This window comes from Porites lutea, chromosome 12, assembly GCF_958299795.1.
Source record: "Porites lutea chromosome 12, jaPorLute2.1, whole genome shotgun sequence".
Classification (NCBI taxonomy): domain Eukaryota; kingdom Metazoa; phylum Cnidaria; class Anthozoa; order Scleractinia; family Poritidae; genus Porites; species Porites lutea.
In genome coordinates, this window is record NC_133212.1 from 8,701,550 (window position 1) to 8,718,984 (window position 17,435).

The following is a 17,435-nucleotide window of genomic DNA, read 5'->3' on the forward strand; positions in this document are numbered from 1 at the left end:
AGGTACCAGTCAACGATTTTGGGCTTTGAAATTTGCCATTTTTTTTCATTGAACGAAAACGTTCAAAATATTGAAAATAATGAAAAATCTCCAAAATATTACACTTTCGCTCAAACTGAGTAAATCACCACTTAGAATGTGTGCAATTAAGTACTCTTCTGAATAAGTTATTTGTTGTCCGCATACAATGGATTTGAATTTTAAAACGATTTATTTGCGACACATGGTCTCGGGCCTGGAAAACCCGGTCCGAGAGCCGCGAAACCAATAATCCCCCCGTACGTGGAAAATAATTATCGGATCGAAGTAAAAATTACATTTATGTTAATAGCTTACCTAGTGCTACGTTGTGAATTTTTTTGAGAATTTTCGATTTTTCACTTTTGTAGACCTCTGGTCGATATTTACTGACATCCGCTCTTAATCTTTGATACTGGGAAAGAAAACGTTTGGCGAATGACACTGCTTTAGAACATCAGAATCTACGTGTGTCACATTGGGCTTTAATCTTTTTTTTTTTTTTTTTGATTTTAGGATGACATGGATTTCTGGCTTTCTCCAACTCCAGAAAAGAAATCTCAGTCGAAGGTACGTTGAGAAGCATTCTTGGCCGTTTTTTCCCTTTAAAATTGATTAAAATTTCTGTACGTTTTAAAACTGTACTACTTGACAAATAATTGACTGGCTGATTGAATGATGAAGTGACTTACCTGCTGACTGACTAATTTACTGATTGATTGATTGATATAATGATAGACTGACTGGTTGTTTGACTGACCACGGACTTGCTGATTGACTAACTGACTGACTAATTAATGAATTGATTGACTGATATACTGACTGTCTGACTAACTAATTGACTGGTTGGCTTATTGACTGACTGGCTTACTCAACGTCGTGTTGGCTAACTAACCAGCTAGCTGCTGGCTGGCTGGCTGACTGACAGGTGGACAAAGACAGAATGATTAGCTGGCTAACAAATGCACTGAATGACCGATTGGTTAGCTCAGTGACTGGGGACTGAATGACACGCTAGATGGCTGACTGCTTTTCCGGTTTAATAGCGGACTGCCTGACTGACTGACTGACTGACTGACTGACTGACTGACTGACTGACTGACCGATTGACTGTTTGATTGACTAATTAACTGACTGACCAACTGGCTGGTTGGGTGGCTAACTAGTTAATATAAGGACTGACTGTTTGAATGACCGACTGATCATCTTTTAGCAGTATGAAGTGATCTGTGGGCTGACAGACATACAAGGATTGAATAACTGACGGAATAATGAATAATCGATTGGTTGATTGATTACCAAGTTGACTGACTAATTCATTTTCTCTTTGAATGAAATAACCAGCTTGTTGAAACACCCACTTCATCTTCACCAGAAAAATCGCCAAAACAAGAAACACATGCTAAACAATCAGAGGTAATTTTATACAAACAATAAATCGTACTTAAGATGGTAAAATGTCAGTTTGCCAATGAATATGAGAGTGATGCACAAACATTTCTCTCCAAGACGGACACCATACATAAAGCTGAAAAACCTATTCGGAATGAATACAAGTCTGTTTTACTTCTGCAGAACAGTGGAATAGTTTTCTCATTGAGCAATCAAACGTTTATTAGAAGCAAATTTACTGTCATGTAGAGCACCTACTTTACCGTTTTGAGGTATTTTTCACTACATAAAGCACTACTTAAGCGTCCGTTTATCGGTTTCAAAAAAGGCTGGTGTCCGTCTTAAACAGGTGTTCGTCCTATAGAGAGTATAGTTACCATTAAATGACTTAAAAATGGCAGGGACCAACACTTGGTCTCCTTGTTATTGAGGTGTCCGTTAAGAGAGAATTGGCTGTAATGTTTATCATGTTTCATAAGCATAAAAATTGTAGAAGTACTGTGGAACCCTGCACTAAGGACACCCGTATGTAACGGACAGTTTCGTTTGACCCGACGGAAAAAAAACTCATATATTTTCTCTATAATTGATCTGCTTAATACGGACAATATGGCATGTCTCGTCGGAGCCGTGTTAACCGGATTCCACTGTAACAGAGTTTCCGATTTCCTTTAGTCACTTAGTATGTAACTTTAATCTTTCTCTAGAAAACTGAATCTAAAGAATCTAAACGCAAACACCGCAAAGATAAATCAGATAAAAAAGAAAAACATGAAAAGGAAAGAAAAAAGGAGAAAAGAAAGAGGCGAAGCAGTGAGAAGTCAGACACAGCAGAGGTGCCTGTAGCTGAACCGGACAAACAGGATGAGCCGTCTATGATGGAGCTTAATGAGGGGAAAAAACAGGTTAGACAAGTTTTTTTTCCTTCTTTCTTTCTATTGTTTTTTGTAATGGAGCTCTGTGTCGTGAAATTTATCAAAATTGAAACAGTGATGACCTCCACTAAACTGAGCGAAACACAAAAATAGCTGCTCAAAACATGACTAGAAGGTATGAATATCATAGCAAATGTAAAAGGGGGCAAAGGTGGAGAAACTTGAAGAAGATTGAAACAGATTGAAATTGTGGTTTTTTGAAAACTTGTGAGCCCAAGTTTTGCAAAGTTCATTTATGTCGTTTGTAACGTTTGATATGATGCATGGGAGACACATTTGTTTGACACGAAGCCCTGATTTTGTCATTCACACGTTATTTATCAAAGTTCCATGGCGAATAAGGAAGTGTAATTGCATTAAAAACAAAATGAGCAAGACAGCCTCTTTAAGCTAAACCACACCAAAGGAGTGTCTTATGAAAAACAAATAGCTTGACCTCACTACTGTGAACTTTTTAGAACTATGTTCCAAAGTTATAAGAAACTGTGCAACGCAATTAATCGTGTGCATGTCAAAGAGTTCTTTGAAATACGCGTTGAAAAAGGAGAAACCCAGATGTTTTGAGGGTGCTTCCTCTTCTTCTTCAGTGGTTTAAAAGCGCATTGTCGAGTTGTTTTGACCAACGAGGATAGTAGCGTGGATGTAGATAATAACTTTTCCACGTTGCGTCCCCCTGTACATGTTTAAACTCTGTGTTTATTTCAGCGGGATCCTGTTTCCTTTTTTTATGCCAGACACTCATTGATTTCCTTTCTTTTTCAGCCTATCATTACAACTTATAAAGTTCTCGCAGAAAACAGTGCTCTCAGACTGGTTAGTGTAATAAATTATATTTACGAGAGGGCAACGTGACCGAGCGGTTAGAACGAGGCGGCGAGTTCAAGTCTCACCCTGACCGGGGCTAGCTGGATTTGTTCTCTGTAGACCCGAGTTCAAATCCTTGGTCACGCTTGTTAGTACCAAACTGGTTCGAGGCGAACCAGTTGGGATTCTTATTTTCATTGCAATGGTCACATGTACACCAGCCCTGTTCAAGGCTCCGAGATAGGCGGGTCCGCGAAACTGAGAAAGCGCGAACAAAACGGGTGGAAGGAACAGGCTACGGTAACACTAAAGGATTAAATTAACTGCAAAAACCGTGGACGAAGATCCTGCTAGTTGTAAACGTTGGATCTCTAGAAAAGAGATCTAATCAGCCAAAATAAAAGGACCAAGAACGAGAAGTCCAAAGACCACTGCAAAGCTGATTTAAAACAACGTTTATTGTGTATTATAACAATATTTCGGCTGGCCATACCAGCCTTCTTCAGGTTTACAGATGTTACTGAACACTGGTAACACTATAGGATTTTGTCCAGAAGTTGGGACAACCATGTTTCCGTAACTGACTTAAATACGGTTTAATGATCCCAGATGTGGACGAAATTTTCATTGTTTTCCTTTTACATAAATATATGATGATTGCGAAAGCGAACTGTCATTTTAATCGTGCAGTAAATTTATTTACTTATTGTTTTTCGTCCTTGCTTTAGATGTACGAGACAAGAGTGACCTCCCAAAATAGAAATCAAGTAGTAGTGTCAATTATTTTCAGGTATGTAACTCATGAATGATTGACGTTATAAAAACGTACAATATTTTTTTGATTTCAGTTGTCTATTTGCTAATAGAATTTAAATTTGTTTCAGTATGGTCTCATCGCTATTCTCTGATTTCATTTCACAGTAATTTGACTGATCGTCATATCAAGTCCATGGAATTCAATGTGTTAGACTCCCTCAATACTAAACTAATACGGCCAGTAAGTAGAATTTTACTTTTTGTTAAATTAAATGTTGAGTTTCCTTATACGCTTTATTACGTTTCGATCCAAAGCTATCTTTGTTTTTAGTTAAAGTTCAGTGATCTTGTTACCTTTGCGTCCTGCGTCCCCCTAAAAATCCCCAAAGACGCAAAAGTTCATTGCATGCAGTTGTGTTATAATGTCTCTGACAAAGTTCGAAAAAATGAGTCTTTCCTTTCATTCATTCCATCGATGTATTGATTCATTTGAAAAGTGTTGCCCAAGAAAAGTACTCGTTCATAATTTTAACAAAGATATGACAAGAATTTTTGTGACTGTACGCCCCTTTGAATCGCATCCAGCACCGTCTGATTAACTTGTTTAGCTGTATGTTCTGGTTGGTTCATGATAAAGCCATTCATTTGTTTCTGTTGTCTTGTTCACAGATTGGTTCCTCATCACATGACAGTGTCCCAGTCCCCTTTCACCTTTTGCCAGGTGAGTGGTCACTGAGCCCGTTCCAACCTCGTTCCCAGGGTTCTTTCCTGCTCGTCCCTATAGAGCGAGAAAAGGGACGAGTGATAATGAGTTCTGGGAACGAGGTTGAGCCCGTTCTAGAGATTGATCAGTGCCCATTCCTAATTTTTTAAAGCAGTAGTTAGTACTAGTATTAATGGAGCTCGGTCACGGTTGTCTAGTTCATTTTGTTAATAATGCCGTCATTATTCACTATGGAACTTGATAACTTACTAGCGACTGACAAAATCACAGCTTTATGTCAAACAGAGATGGCTCCCAAGTATCATATCAATCGTTGCAAAGAACCGAAATGACCTTTGAAAAACTGTGAGGCCAACGAGTTTTCAAAAAGCGCAATTGCGATACGTTTGAATCTTCAAGTTTGTCCATCTGTTCTTGCCTTTGTATTTACTGTGTTACACCGTCGTTTCATGTTCTGAGCAGGTATTTTTATGTTTCACTCTGTTTTGGTGGCGATTTCCACTAGTCTAATTCAGATAAATTTCGTCACGCAGCTCCTTTAAAATGTGCTTTATTATCTCCACTGAAAGCCCCTTGTGGAAAGAGAATAATCATGTACTTATTTCTTCTTTGTAACCGAAACACTATTTAAAACAGTTGGAATGAAATTCTGTTCTAATTGTCTTGCAGGGTGTTCAAATGAAGGGCAGTTCGCTTTCACTGTAGAAAGCATAGTCATGGCGCAGAAACTCAGGGGAACACTAACTTACGTCATAAAGGTATCTTTTACCAATAGTTCCTTCAGCCCGTCCCATCTCCCAGGGGGACACTAACTACGTCATAAAGGTACCTTTTACCAATACTTCCTTCAGCCCGTCCCATCTCTCAGGGGGACACTAACCTACGTCATAAAGGTACCTTTTACCAATAGTTCCTTTAGCCCCTCCCATCCCCCGGGGGGACACTACCTACTCAGAGGAACACTAACCTACGTCATAAAAGTACCTTTTACCAGTAGTTCCTTCAGCCAATTGCATCTCCCACCCTGTCATGTTGATCATTTTGAACTGGTACTTGATACAGTGTCGGATTGCGTTTTGGGACTGTTATGAGGAACGAACTCTGACCCAGTTTCTTGCGCAGCTTTGTTGTAGCCGGTGAAAGAAGTGCTAGCCAAAGCAGACCCATAGTGCAGTTGGATGCACACAGACCCAGTGTTAATGAAAACAGCCTAGTTATCTTAAAGTCGGATAACACGTTACGATTTGTTCACCCGATTTTATAAAGTAAGCATTCGGTGGACGCAAAAGTCAGCCCTATTTTAGGCCTGTTTTTCTTTTTGGTCTTTCCTTTTATTTAGACTTCGTCCCCATAAATCGAAACGCGCAAAATTCGCCGCAGACAGATCGCATCAGCGAATCACATTATTTAAGCCCTTTATATTCGAACCTTCAGAACCAAAATGTGACGAGTATGACGGGTAGTAACTTAATTGGAGAAAAGAGAGGGGAATTTTATTATTGAGAAGAACTGGACAAGGGTTATTCTCCTGTATTTAATGTAGCTTGATTCGACTTCGCCAGTTAAAAGAGAGAATTTTAGTTTTGAATCAGACTGTATTTGGGAGACCTAAAACGATTCGAAATTTGTTTTTACAAACTTGTCTATCAGATTGTTTCACAAAAACCAAACTGCTGTCTTGTACCATAAAATTCTCCTCATAACTAGTTAAGTTAAGCTATTGATAACCCCAGAGAGGACCTTGTGCCCCCAATGCAATTTTTCTTTCTTTTGCAGGATGACGAAGGCTCCACAAGCGAAAAGATGGATTTTTCGTTGTTTTTACCCTGCTCTTCCTTTCTGATTTCCACGCCCTTGTCAAGGTAAGCCCTGCTAAAACAATGACATTGTAGAGTTTTAACAATCGTTTTTTCCTTTGCTCATCGCTTTGGTTTCATGTTTGGTCGACTCGCATTGTATTATATTGGTCATTTTGATGTTGAGTGGGAGACTGGGTTTGTGCTGTTTCGAATTTCATTATGGGGCTCGTTTGAGGGACATTTTGGCTCAATTACGGTTTCTGGGTAACTGACCACCGACCCCTCCCCTAAGTCCCAATTTTGCCTTAAGTGAGTGGTAAGTGTTAATGTTGACTAAGGGGAGGGGTAGGTAGGCAATTACCCAGAAACCTCCCAACTTGTCTTCTAAAATACTCTCATAAAGCAATTTGACACTACACTGAGCCAGTCTCTAGGGCATATACAAATGTATTTATTTTCTATTTCCTTATTATAATAATTATGTTTTTCTTTTTTTCGGTCTTCAGTACCGATTTCGCCAGTCTCTTAGGAAGTGGAACCTTAGTTAACAAAAGCTCTGTAAAGGTTTGTTATATCTCCTGTTTCTGTAAGCTGTTTCATGCATTCGGTATCTCTATAGTCGTACTTTAAATAAATCAGCCAATCCTGGTGGCAGTGCTTCCATTTTTTTTAATAACAGAGAGATTTAGAGTTACGTTTACCGTAAACGTGAATTTGTACCACGTGGCCAAGTTTTCCCTTAACTGGTACTTGGCTATTCATTACTTCTACCCCAAAATTAGTAGATTGAGATTAGTTTTGTCTATAACAGTTGTTTGGGCCTCTTTTTAAAGCAGAACGTTTTCTATTTGCAGCAGTTCTGAACTTGAACCTAACCTTTGTCGTTTGCCGCAAACTTCACTCTAAATTTCTCAATTATTTCGCGTGGGGAAATAGCCTTTAAGTTAACAAGTAGTCTTGAACCGAGAGGACCCGCCCTTTAGGGGGCTAAGGGATTATGAAAGGTGCCACCTCTTTTTCAAATTAAAGAAAACGTTTTCGCCTCGCCCAAGTTGCTCCACAGCCACATAACGCTAACCACTCTTTTAACAAACGCTGCTGAATCAAAGCCAGCAGTTATCGCCACCTTACAAACGATTTATTGACGAACTCGTGAAAAGCTAACAATAATACATCTATAAACAGCGGGGGCAGCGTGACCGAATGTTTAGAGCGCGATTTGAGCGCTGGGCTTGTAATTCTACATTTCTTCCATAAAACGCGTAAACAGGAAGCTAAAAGAAGTTTCACGATTTAGTCGTGCAAAACAACGGCAAGGAAATGTACGAAAAAGTCTGGTGCACCTGTAAAGTTGTTATTTTGCTAATTAGAAAAAAAAAATGTGCTGCACGTGCAAAGTTGTTTTTTTTTGCAAATTAGATCTTTTTTTGTTGTTTTTTACCGTTCTCGATTTTATATTTCTTTAAGGAATATATAAATATTAAAGAGAGCTTCGCTTTTAGCCCTGGCTAAATCTATATATTTATTTTTTTCATTATCCTTGAAAAGCCCCACAGAAGGAGAGGATATTTAAAGTAAAAATTAATAAAATAATGAAAAAGTAAGCTTGTGGCGGAGTCAAACACAAAATTTAGTTTAAGCAACTAAGTTTACCACACTTACTGAGGTTCAAAAGCGCGCGCTTCAAGCATCAGAGCAAATCGCTCTTTTTCCTCTTCATCCTCTTCGACTCTAAGTTTGGACGATTTTTTGCTTTATTTGCAGGTCACAGCTCCAGAGACGACAGAGTTTAGCTCAATAATTTCGAAGATTTGTATCCTGCTACATTTTGCAGGTAATGAACACAACTTGTTCTTGTCGGAAATGAACAGCGTCTGCTCAAAATAGTGCTAATATTTTAAGTATTTGTATGGTCATACTGAAGGAAGCCTACGAGCAGGCCTTCCTTTGAGGGAGAACACGAAAAGTCACTCGCAAGCGGCACATGATAGGAGACTCACTCGCGCGTTCTCGCGGAATGTGGGACGCGAGTAAGAAAGTTGCGCGCGAGGAAGGGGAAGAATACGCGTTTCCTCCACCCTCGCGCGTAACTATACTAATAGGAATTTTAATGTTCTGACCGTCTTTCTCTTTCATGGTTGGTTTAGATTCTGCTTTTTCTGTACTTGACCTGTTTCACTCTTCATTCGTTGAACTGTTCGTAACATTTGGCAATGTAACGCATATCTGTTGCGAAATTGCCTTGCAGTAAACATCTTAATTGCGCCTTTCTCTCTCCTGAAATGTGTAAAAAGTGGTTCTCTACTGACAAACTCTTGATCAGATTAACAGGAGACACGCTGTCTAACGGACATCCTGTTTATTGCTGGTTTTTTTTCTTCTTTCTTTGTAAGAAAAAAATCTCCTGTACACTTTAATTATCTACTTCACACGAGACAGCTAGGCTCCTTTTGAGTGCCATACAAGGAGTGAAGTCAGTTTTGATAAACTATCCTCCAAGTTTTAAAGAACAAAACATAAACCTGTTACTACACGCCAAGTTTTTGTCATATTTTAGTTCGCATTTTACTTTTCAGTCAATCAAAGACAGCAACTCCGGCACGTACAGCTATTTTCCACCTCTTATTGTTTAACAGTGCATACAAAGGCTACCAAAACAATGTCCCAACTATTTGATCACGCTGGCGAAAGCCCGAAGCTGTACACACAAAACAAATCCGGCTTTGTTTTAAGCTACAGTCTCCCAGTGTTAAATTTCCGTTGTTACAAAAAATCAGGGAAGGAAATTCTTTGTTTTTGATTTTATTTCATTACGGATTTTTGACAGTTTCTCGTTCATGCGGATGAAAGGTTTACCAAACGACATCGTGTTTCAGAGAAGAAAGGGATACGCACACTATAGTAGAACAGCTGACCAACATTTGTTTCCGCTAAGCCAAGAAATACCTTGAATATTATTTGAGTGACTAATGCCCTTGAATAGATTTTATACTACTTGTTGACTACTCTGGTTCGGCTGGAATTGCTATTCAGCGTCTTTGGATTTAGTTAATTCAGTTGTTATGTATTGGATTAACTAGACAAACGATCGCAGTATGAGATAGCAACGGTATCGTAGGAATATTGTAGCTCTGTGGAACGAAGTATTTTTATTACTTTTAGGCAGTTCTTAGTGTCAGTAACAAAAAAGCTAATACACAGCTAGTGAAAGTTAACCAAAGACCATATCAATTAGCAACGATTTCCATTTAAAATTGATAGTGTTTTATGGACAATGTCATGCACGACCTCATAATAAACATGATTCCCTATAGTATTCAAAAACACTTTTCTTTAATATGAGATAAACTCGAAAGAAATGGCCCGAAGCTTCAAGCTTAGCTGAATCAACGTGAATTAAATTGGTTGTATTTTAGTTTTGCCCGTCTTTTTCTTAAGCGTTTCATGAGTGGTTTACATTCTTAGTCTTTTCGAAAAGTGTTACATTATCAGGAGATTTCATATCTTGGGGTGACTCACAATTTTCCTTTGTAACCAACTATTGATATCAGTAGCAGAAGTTTGGTGGTGACCACTATTCATGGCATAAAAAATCAAACATAGACCATACTCTCTGTTTTTAACTTGTAAGTTTGAAAATGAAAATCAAAGTCAATATTATGCGTGGAAAAGGAATATTTATCTAAGGAATGATGTCGAAGGACTTAACATAAAAGTGCTACTCTATGACAACGAAATTCCAGAAGAAAAATATTTTTTTTTGTAAAAAGAAAAGGCAAAGGTTTGCACGTGTATTCGATAGCCAAGAGTAGGGTGACTATGTTCTTGACTAAGACTGCGAAAATGTGTTTTCGACTAATAGCCGCAGGCAAATAAGTTGAGAAAAGTCAAACTGCAACTCTTAAGACTGCGTAATTTTTATTATTTTTATCATTTTTTTTTCCGAGCTATTTTCGATATATTCTCAAAACCTAACCATACTACATTCTTCTTTCGATATTTTACCATCCATTTCTCTTTTTATGGTAAGAAGACTTTTATTTTCGGAAACGATACTTTTATTAGAGATTCAGCGCATGTATCGTGTAAAATCTCAAAAACATCTACCATATAGCCTCGTTGATCAGTCCTGTATCAAGAAATGATAAAGCCAACATACAAGTGTAAATAGTTTATCATCAATTTTACGTAGGGGCTGCCGGTGTCATGTATATCAATTAGCAACGATTCAATTTACATCGCAATAAAGTTGCTACTTTATTCTGACTGATGCTAAACGTTAAGCCTAGTTGGAATTCGCTATTTAAATTGGTGTTGAAAATTCAGTGGTGTGGCCAGTCAAAGAAAAGCTTTTGAGCAGAAGTTTTACATGGTATGAAGGGCGAGTAAATTCGTGGAAGTTATGATACAAAATGTTATATTTGTTACATCAATTCTCGCAGAAGAGATCAAAATGAGGGTATATTATAATAAAGCGTGCTAAGCTAAACACATCACGCAATTAAATATGTTGTCAATATCAGCGGGAAGGCGTTTAACTTATTCACGATTATTTTATACAATTCAAACCCAAAAAGTACACATATACACAATATTGTGTTAGGCTTTGTATTACATAACATAAACTTGGATACAATTCTGAAGTATTCCTTTTTGAAAGGTCTGCTCCAATGATCAAGTAATTATGTAGATGATTCTACAAAGAGTCTTCGCATGTTATTTTCTGCCCAATTTTCATTGTTCTTTGACCTCGCCGCTAAAGGTTGAAGGTTTCGAATAGGACGTGACTACACGTTGAAAAGCTTCCAGTATAAATGGTTATGTTCTTTGATTACCGCTTTGCCCCAACAGGCATTAATTATATTGGACGAGGTTCAATCTTGACTTCTTAAAATAGACATTCTTTATGCAGTATTGTTTATGTGTGTTTACTAGTCACTGTACTGAAATGTTTGTTGGCCTGTGTGTTGATTAATATACCGGGCAAAGGTACAGGGAAGAAAATTCTGATTTCGCTCCTGAAAGCTCTTATATCGTGCTATTTTAGGGGCTGTGGTGATCTCTTCAAGAACCAAAAATGGAAATAAAATACTCGAAAATCAAAACTCACTTATTAAATGATGGCAGCTGGTCATTTTTTCTAATGATGTCCGGTTACTGCTGTGATTGAGTTATTCCAAATTTTAAAACTTGGAAATACTTTTGTTTGATTTGAGACGTAGTAACAATTTCATAAAAAAAGTTTCGCTACTCATTTGTTTTTTCGAAAAATGGTAACCCTGCAATTTTATCCCAACTCAATTAACAACACCGCCGGAAAATCCTTGTAGCTTTCATTATTGGGATTGCCATTATATGATAAAAATTTCATAGAGGTTGTGTTGAATTTGTAAGCATTTTTTATGTACGAAGACCGATCTTCAGTAAATTAAGCACCACTTTCTGAGATAGGGCCCACTCAGTTTGTAGTTTACTCTGTCCAAAGATTATTTATATTTTCTTTGGCGGAATTTTGCGGTTGCGCTTGGCTAGCGGTCATTAAATCTCCTGCGGCTTTTATTTTCATTCGCGCGCTCGACACGACGATCCCTAAAGAGAAAGTAGAAAGTCTGTGAACAGGGCATTTGCACGATGGTGTGTCTAATATCACTAGTTCTCTTTTCGGTTGGGGGGGGAGGGTGGGGGTACTGGGGTCATTAGGATTCGTTCCGTTTGTAATGCACAAGTTTAGAGAAGACAGGGAAGGTGTGGCGAGGCGCTTCGGGGAAGACAGACTAATGGTAAATTATGCTAGGGAGCTTAAGCTACCACGACAGCGATGTATAGCAACAAAGGATTACTTGTTAAATGGATTCACCATCTTGCAAACGTCATCTCGATGCTCCTAACTCGCTTCCTCTGTTTAATGTGGGAGAAGTTTACTGCGCTTGCAGAGTTGTCCTGCTTATTAAACCTGATCTCCATATATTTCTTAAGGAATTCGTGAAGAGAATTTGACAAGAGATCAGAGTATTTCCCCACCCCATTATTTCTTCAATTCTCCTAACCATTTCTCTTTTATTGTTAACCGACAATGTTGCGAGAAAATTGATGTAGATTACTCTTAGGACTTAGAGGGTTATACTCCGTAATAAAACTCGTCTGCGGCTCTCGCTGGCTTAAAATATTCGAATGTATGTAGCTTTCAAAATTTTTGGCAGTCTTCAGATGTGTTGTACTTCTTATTCCAGAATACTGACAATAGGAAAGAACCCTAACTGTCAGGTCAATTCGACTCGATTGTTCCTCATGAATCGTGCTTTTGCACTTTTCTTTCAGTCGTAGAACAAGTGGATTCAAGTGCATCATTATATGCCAGTTCAATCCAAAACCATCATCTGTGTTTATTAGTCAAGCAATTACCGGTGAGTAACGAGCCTGAAAATCGTAGAAACGGGTTGCCGGATGCAGGGCACCGAGCTCAGGATAAATCTAGGACAAACTTCTTCTGTACGTCAGGCTATAAGACGTTCACCCAGGATTTGTCCCTCCGATTCTGACAGTCATTTTCTTTGGCTGAGGAGGACTTACCTTGGCAAAACGGACTGTCTGCGCCAAACTGAGTTGACTGAAATGTAGCTTAAGAAATAAGGTTTATCTTTGTACTTCTCGCCGATGAATGTTAGTAAACAAGCAGTGGTTTCTTTTTTTAATGCTTTGTACTTTTTTCTTTTTTCACTTTTGTTTCTTTTTTTGTTTTTGTTTTTGTGTAGCGAAATGTCGGCTGAGTAAGGGAATGGCAGGGTGTGTTATAATCTTTTAAAGTGACAAAAAATATTGACGATGGTGTTTTCCTTTACATAGGATAACTCGGTGTCTGTTGACGGCAAAAGTACTGACGCTTCTATGGTTTCCAATGTACTGGACGAAATTAAATTACTCCTTCAAACGCCATGAAAAAAGAAATATTCAAGAGTGGCAGATTACAAGTCGATAAAGAAGAGGGATGGTCCTGGCGCGAAAGGAATTCTCATCAACGGGGTTCTTCGAAACAAAAACAGCCGAGAATCGCCCATGAACCAACTTCACTGCCAGCGAAAGATTAATTGAAAAGGATTTTAATAGAGATAAGAAATACGGGGCAAACTTGTCTGATTCTATACTGAATTATTAAGGGCCCTGTCCTCAGATCGCTGGATCTGGGTGTTGTGTTGCAAATTGCTCTTCAGTAAGTCGTAGAGTTAAATAGAAAGGAAAGCAGTGTGTCTCGTAAGCCTTTCAAACAATTGCATTATCTGGGGAGAAGAGGAAAGAGATATAGACACTTTCACTGCCCCGAAAATCAACATTTTATGAATAAAAACCAAGAAATACACCCAACGTAGTCCCAGGGTCTCTCTTCTAGTGTTTCCGCGAGAGAAGAGATGTCCTGGGAGCAAGCGTATAATTAAAATGCTCTCCAATTTTAATTTTGCAAATGTCCTAAGATATTGTCACAGGAAAAGAGACTTGGTACCGTCCATGTGAGTAATTTCATCTTAGTGCATATTCTAATAACGGCGAAAAAAATGATAAAAAAAGATGGTTTTACTCGGTCGCTGCCTTTGGTTGAGTAGACCAGCTGACGAGTTTTGTTTTAGGTACAGATTTAACTGTCAAAATCTATTTGCCTTGTGCAGGAGAGTAAACGTAATTTTAGGAAAGAATAATGCTATAGCATTCTGTAATGCGTCACGGTGTTGTCCACCACTGTAGTCTATACCGAATAGCTTTTTCGCCGCACGATTTCTGTAACGGATGGAAGCTGCACTTCTCCGATGTTGAGAGTGGACCGTCACACATCAGATGAGTGCTGTGCCACACTTTGGTGTAATGTGAACAAGTATTCGGACCGTAGCGGAAGTGAATAAGCAGGATCCACTGACACGGAAGTAAAAATTCAAGAATGAGGACTGGATTTAAGTTCACCAAACGGCCCTCTCGACCAAACTCTGCGGCACGATGTTCGTTTTCCACGCACGGACCAAACTCTGCGGCACGATGTTCGTTTTCCACGCACGGAATCCCATGTAGAGTGGGGTGTGGTTCATTCTTCTAGGTAGAAATTGTTGGGTTCTTCTCTATATCCATCTAAACAAAACGGCAACATAATTCGAACTCGTGAACATCTTTTGCAAGAACTTCTTAATGTAAAGCCCGCGCAGAATACTTAAAATAATCTAAAAAAAGCCAACGGCAATATACAAAAATACTGCGGGTTTTAATTTTACCTCACATTAGGCTGAACTTTGAGAAGTGCCAGCTATGCTTATAGACTCTTTTTTTTTTGGGCATTATACAAAAATTTAGCATTGTTTTTGCGAATTCTTAATGTTGGTCATAATTGTAAATTAAAAGATGATGGTGTTTCCATATCAGTGTTCTCCACTCATCCCTAGTTTACGTAATACGATAAGTGTGCAAAGATTGGCCTACCTTTAACTGGCGCTCATTAGCTTCCCCACAAAAACGCCCCTTCCCCCCTCCTTCCTAGAGTAATAGGCCAAGCGCGCTCGGATATAAGCCCCCCTCTCCCCACTCCCTCAAATGCATTGAAATGAATTCGGTTTATCATGACGTGTTGAAGCTTAATAACAAAACCCAAAACATATTTTGATCAGCATTGTTATGGGTTGTTTAGAAGCGCTTTTTCTATTTCAGTTATAAGCTTTCCTTGGCTATTAGCCCCTCCTTTTAAATCCCTTACGAAGATATATAATTCCAGGGCTAATAGACGGCAGTTTGCGATCTTATTAATCGAGCTACCTCGAAATATCAAAACGGCTTCTTTACTACTCAAGCATTTGCACTTAGTTAATAAAGTCAGTTTTGGTTTAAAAATTGCCGAACTAAAGAAAATAAAATCAATTTAAGTCTTGTCAACTACTAATAAAAAAGAGTTTTTCTGGATTGAGTTTCGTTGCTTAGACAACTGAGCAAGCTCCGTCATTTTTGCCTGCATCACACTTGAATGCGTTGAATATTACAGCGGCCTGGTTGCTCAGAAATTGTAAAGCTTGTCCTCGGTTCTGGTGGAGTTAAACCGGCGAATTAAAGTAAGGGAACGGTAATGCTTGCATGTCGACCGTAAATTTTTAACAAGCAAAGAAGAAATTATGATCCATACGTTTTTGTTACATTGACGAAAGATGAGCAGTGAGCAAGCCCTCGATTCTTTCGAACCCTCCAGCAGATTTTCCCTTAGCTTGAAAGAAGAACGGCGAGCTTGCATACAAATTTTTCCGTAAGTAACGAGAAAGTGACTGCGACACTAACTGAATGCGAGCTAATTATTGTCGAGAAACAAACTGACCTGCTACGTTTGCCGCCTAAAGACTTAAACCTGTAAATTTGAGGCTATACTTTCAAAAATGTCATTCGTCCGATTTAATATGGCGCGGACCTCTCGCGACTTCGTCGCCCGCTTGGCCGCTCCATTCGCCAAGAAACTCGTGAGGTCAACGTGTAGCAAGTCTACCCAAGCTCTCTGGATGGGTGCTGAAAGTCACGAAAATGAACGGTGTGTAAGGGAGATTCTAGCTCTTGTTCCATTCCCCTAGCCAAGCCCCAGCTAACATCGATGCCCCTGAAGTTTTATTTATACATGTGCACGGAGGCCAACTTATTCAGGCAAACATGAAAACCTTAGTTTAGAAAAATCCTAAACTGGCTGAAAGATAACGCTATATAGACCATTTGCGGTCCTTTATTGGTTTGGGGCGAGGGGTTGTGGCGAAAGATTACATCCTTTTAGCCTCGTGCGCACGGCGTCCACGCGCTTGCTTTCCCAAATCATCTTTGCTTCAAGGTGGCGACTGAAAACCTGAAAGGCTTAGCGCGCGGCGCTATCTGAAAAATACATCTGCAATCCAGACTACATGGCCGGAAATAAAAGATCGGATCACCGCATGTCTTTGAAATACAAATCAGGGGCAATGGCTGAATGGTGGTAATTTTCATTGAAATAAAAGATGTTTGGCCGAAAGGAAACTCCATTAGCCTATGTCTTTCTGCGATTGGCTTGTTTTCAGTGTGTTTTGAGTTTGACGTATGAAAGGCTGGCTAGTTTTGTTGCATGGTTCGTTCAAATTGGAGTGATTTTAAAAGTGAACAATCTTTTCTAAGTCGCTAAAATACCACCTTTGTTTCCAGACTAGTGAATAATCCGCTTGACGTCATAACTCTCCATACAACTTTTCTAGACGAAGCGGATATTATCTTTTTTGGATATGAAAGCAAAAAAGAACATCACATTACACGCACTCGGAGCAAAAGTTTAAAATAAAACCAAATGTTGCCCCCAAATTGTATGTATTTACGTGCAGGATGTGTCATAACGTGCCGGGAAAACGACGGTTTGACGTCATTCTCGATTCAGTGCAAACCCCTGTAAATAGCGAGAAGACCGAGAGTAAGATGTAGCTCAAATCTTGCTTTTAACAGATTTTTGTTTTGCGAGAAAAATCCAGAGACGTTTAAGCTTACTTTCCTACATCTGTTTGCCCTGAAGATAAGGCAAAAATGCATTGAACACAAAACTGCGTGCAAATATACCTCAGGCCGAGTAGATGTTTAAAAAACCACGTGATTTAAAAAGAACTTATTCATTTCAATCAATATTCCAATTGACCAAAATTTCACTCCTAAAGCGCTTAACCAAGGTAATAAATTCTTAATGTACTTGGCCATTGTTCTGCAATAGGCATGACCACACGAAAGCAATCCTAGATGTCTTAAGGTCATGAAATAAGCCTTACAAATAACCTTTTGAATGAGACATGGAGGTGCAGTGTATTGATATGTTTTTGTTGACCCGGCCAAATGAAATTAAAACCATAGGCTTTGCTTCGTGTATTTCCTGGCATGAAAACTGTTTACCAAGGAATACGAAAAAGAAAACTAACACCCTGTTTTTATTACATTAAAAGGAAAGAAGATATTTTCCCTAGTATAGAGGTTTTCGTGAGGGCATTACAATCTTCCGTGCAG

The 17,435-nt window shown here is 38.8% G+C and overlaps 1 protein-coding gene across 2 annotated transcripts in view; it reads left to right on the top strand.

Annotated features, from left to right (window-relative positions):
- LOC140953523 (AP-3 complex subunit delta-1-like) overlaps window positions 1–14,916 on the top strand; it is a 40,309-nt gene extending 25,393 nt beyond the window's left edge. For both annotated transcript variants that reach the window (XM_073402924.1, XM_073402925.1), the window contains exons 34-46: window positions 535–588; window positions 1,363–1,434; window positions 2,118–2,315; window positions 3,108–3,158; window positions 3,878–3,939; window positions 4,071–4,146; window positions 4,575–4,626; window positions 5,299–5,387; window positions 6,406–6,491; window positions 6,935–6,992; window positions 8,193–8,262; window positions 12,747–12,832; window positions 13,272–14,916. In XM_073402924.1, coding sequence (XP_073259025.1) covers window positions 535–588; window positions 1,363–1,434; window positions 2,118–2,315; window positions 3,108–3,158; window positions 3,878–3,939; window positions 4,071–4,146; window positions 4,575–4,626; window positions 5,299–5,387; window positions 6,406–6,491; window positions 6,935–6,992; window positions 8,193–8,262; window positions 12,747–12,832; window positions 13,272–13,364 — 1,047 coding nt within the window. In that variant the 3' untranslated portion in view covers window positions 13,365–14,916. The remainder of the gene's footprint in view (window positions 1–534; window positions 589–1,362; window positions 1,435–2,117; window positions 2,316–3,107; window positions 3,159–3,877; window positions 3,940–4,070; window positions 4,147–4,574; window positions 4,627–5,298; window positions 5,388–6,405; window positions 6,492–6,934; window positions 6,993–8,192; window positions 8,263–12,746; window positions 12,833–13,271) is intronic.
- The last annotated feature ends 2,519 nt before the right edge of the window (window positions 14,917–17,435 follow it).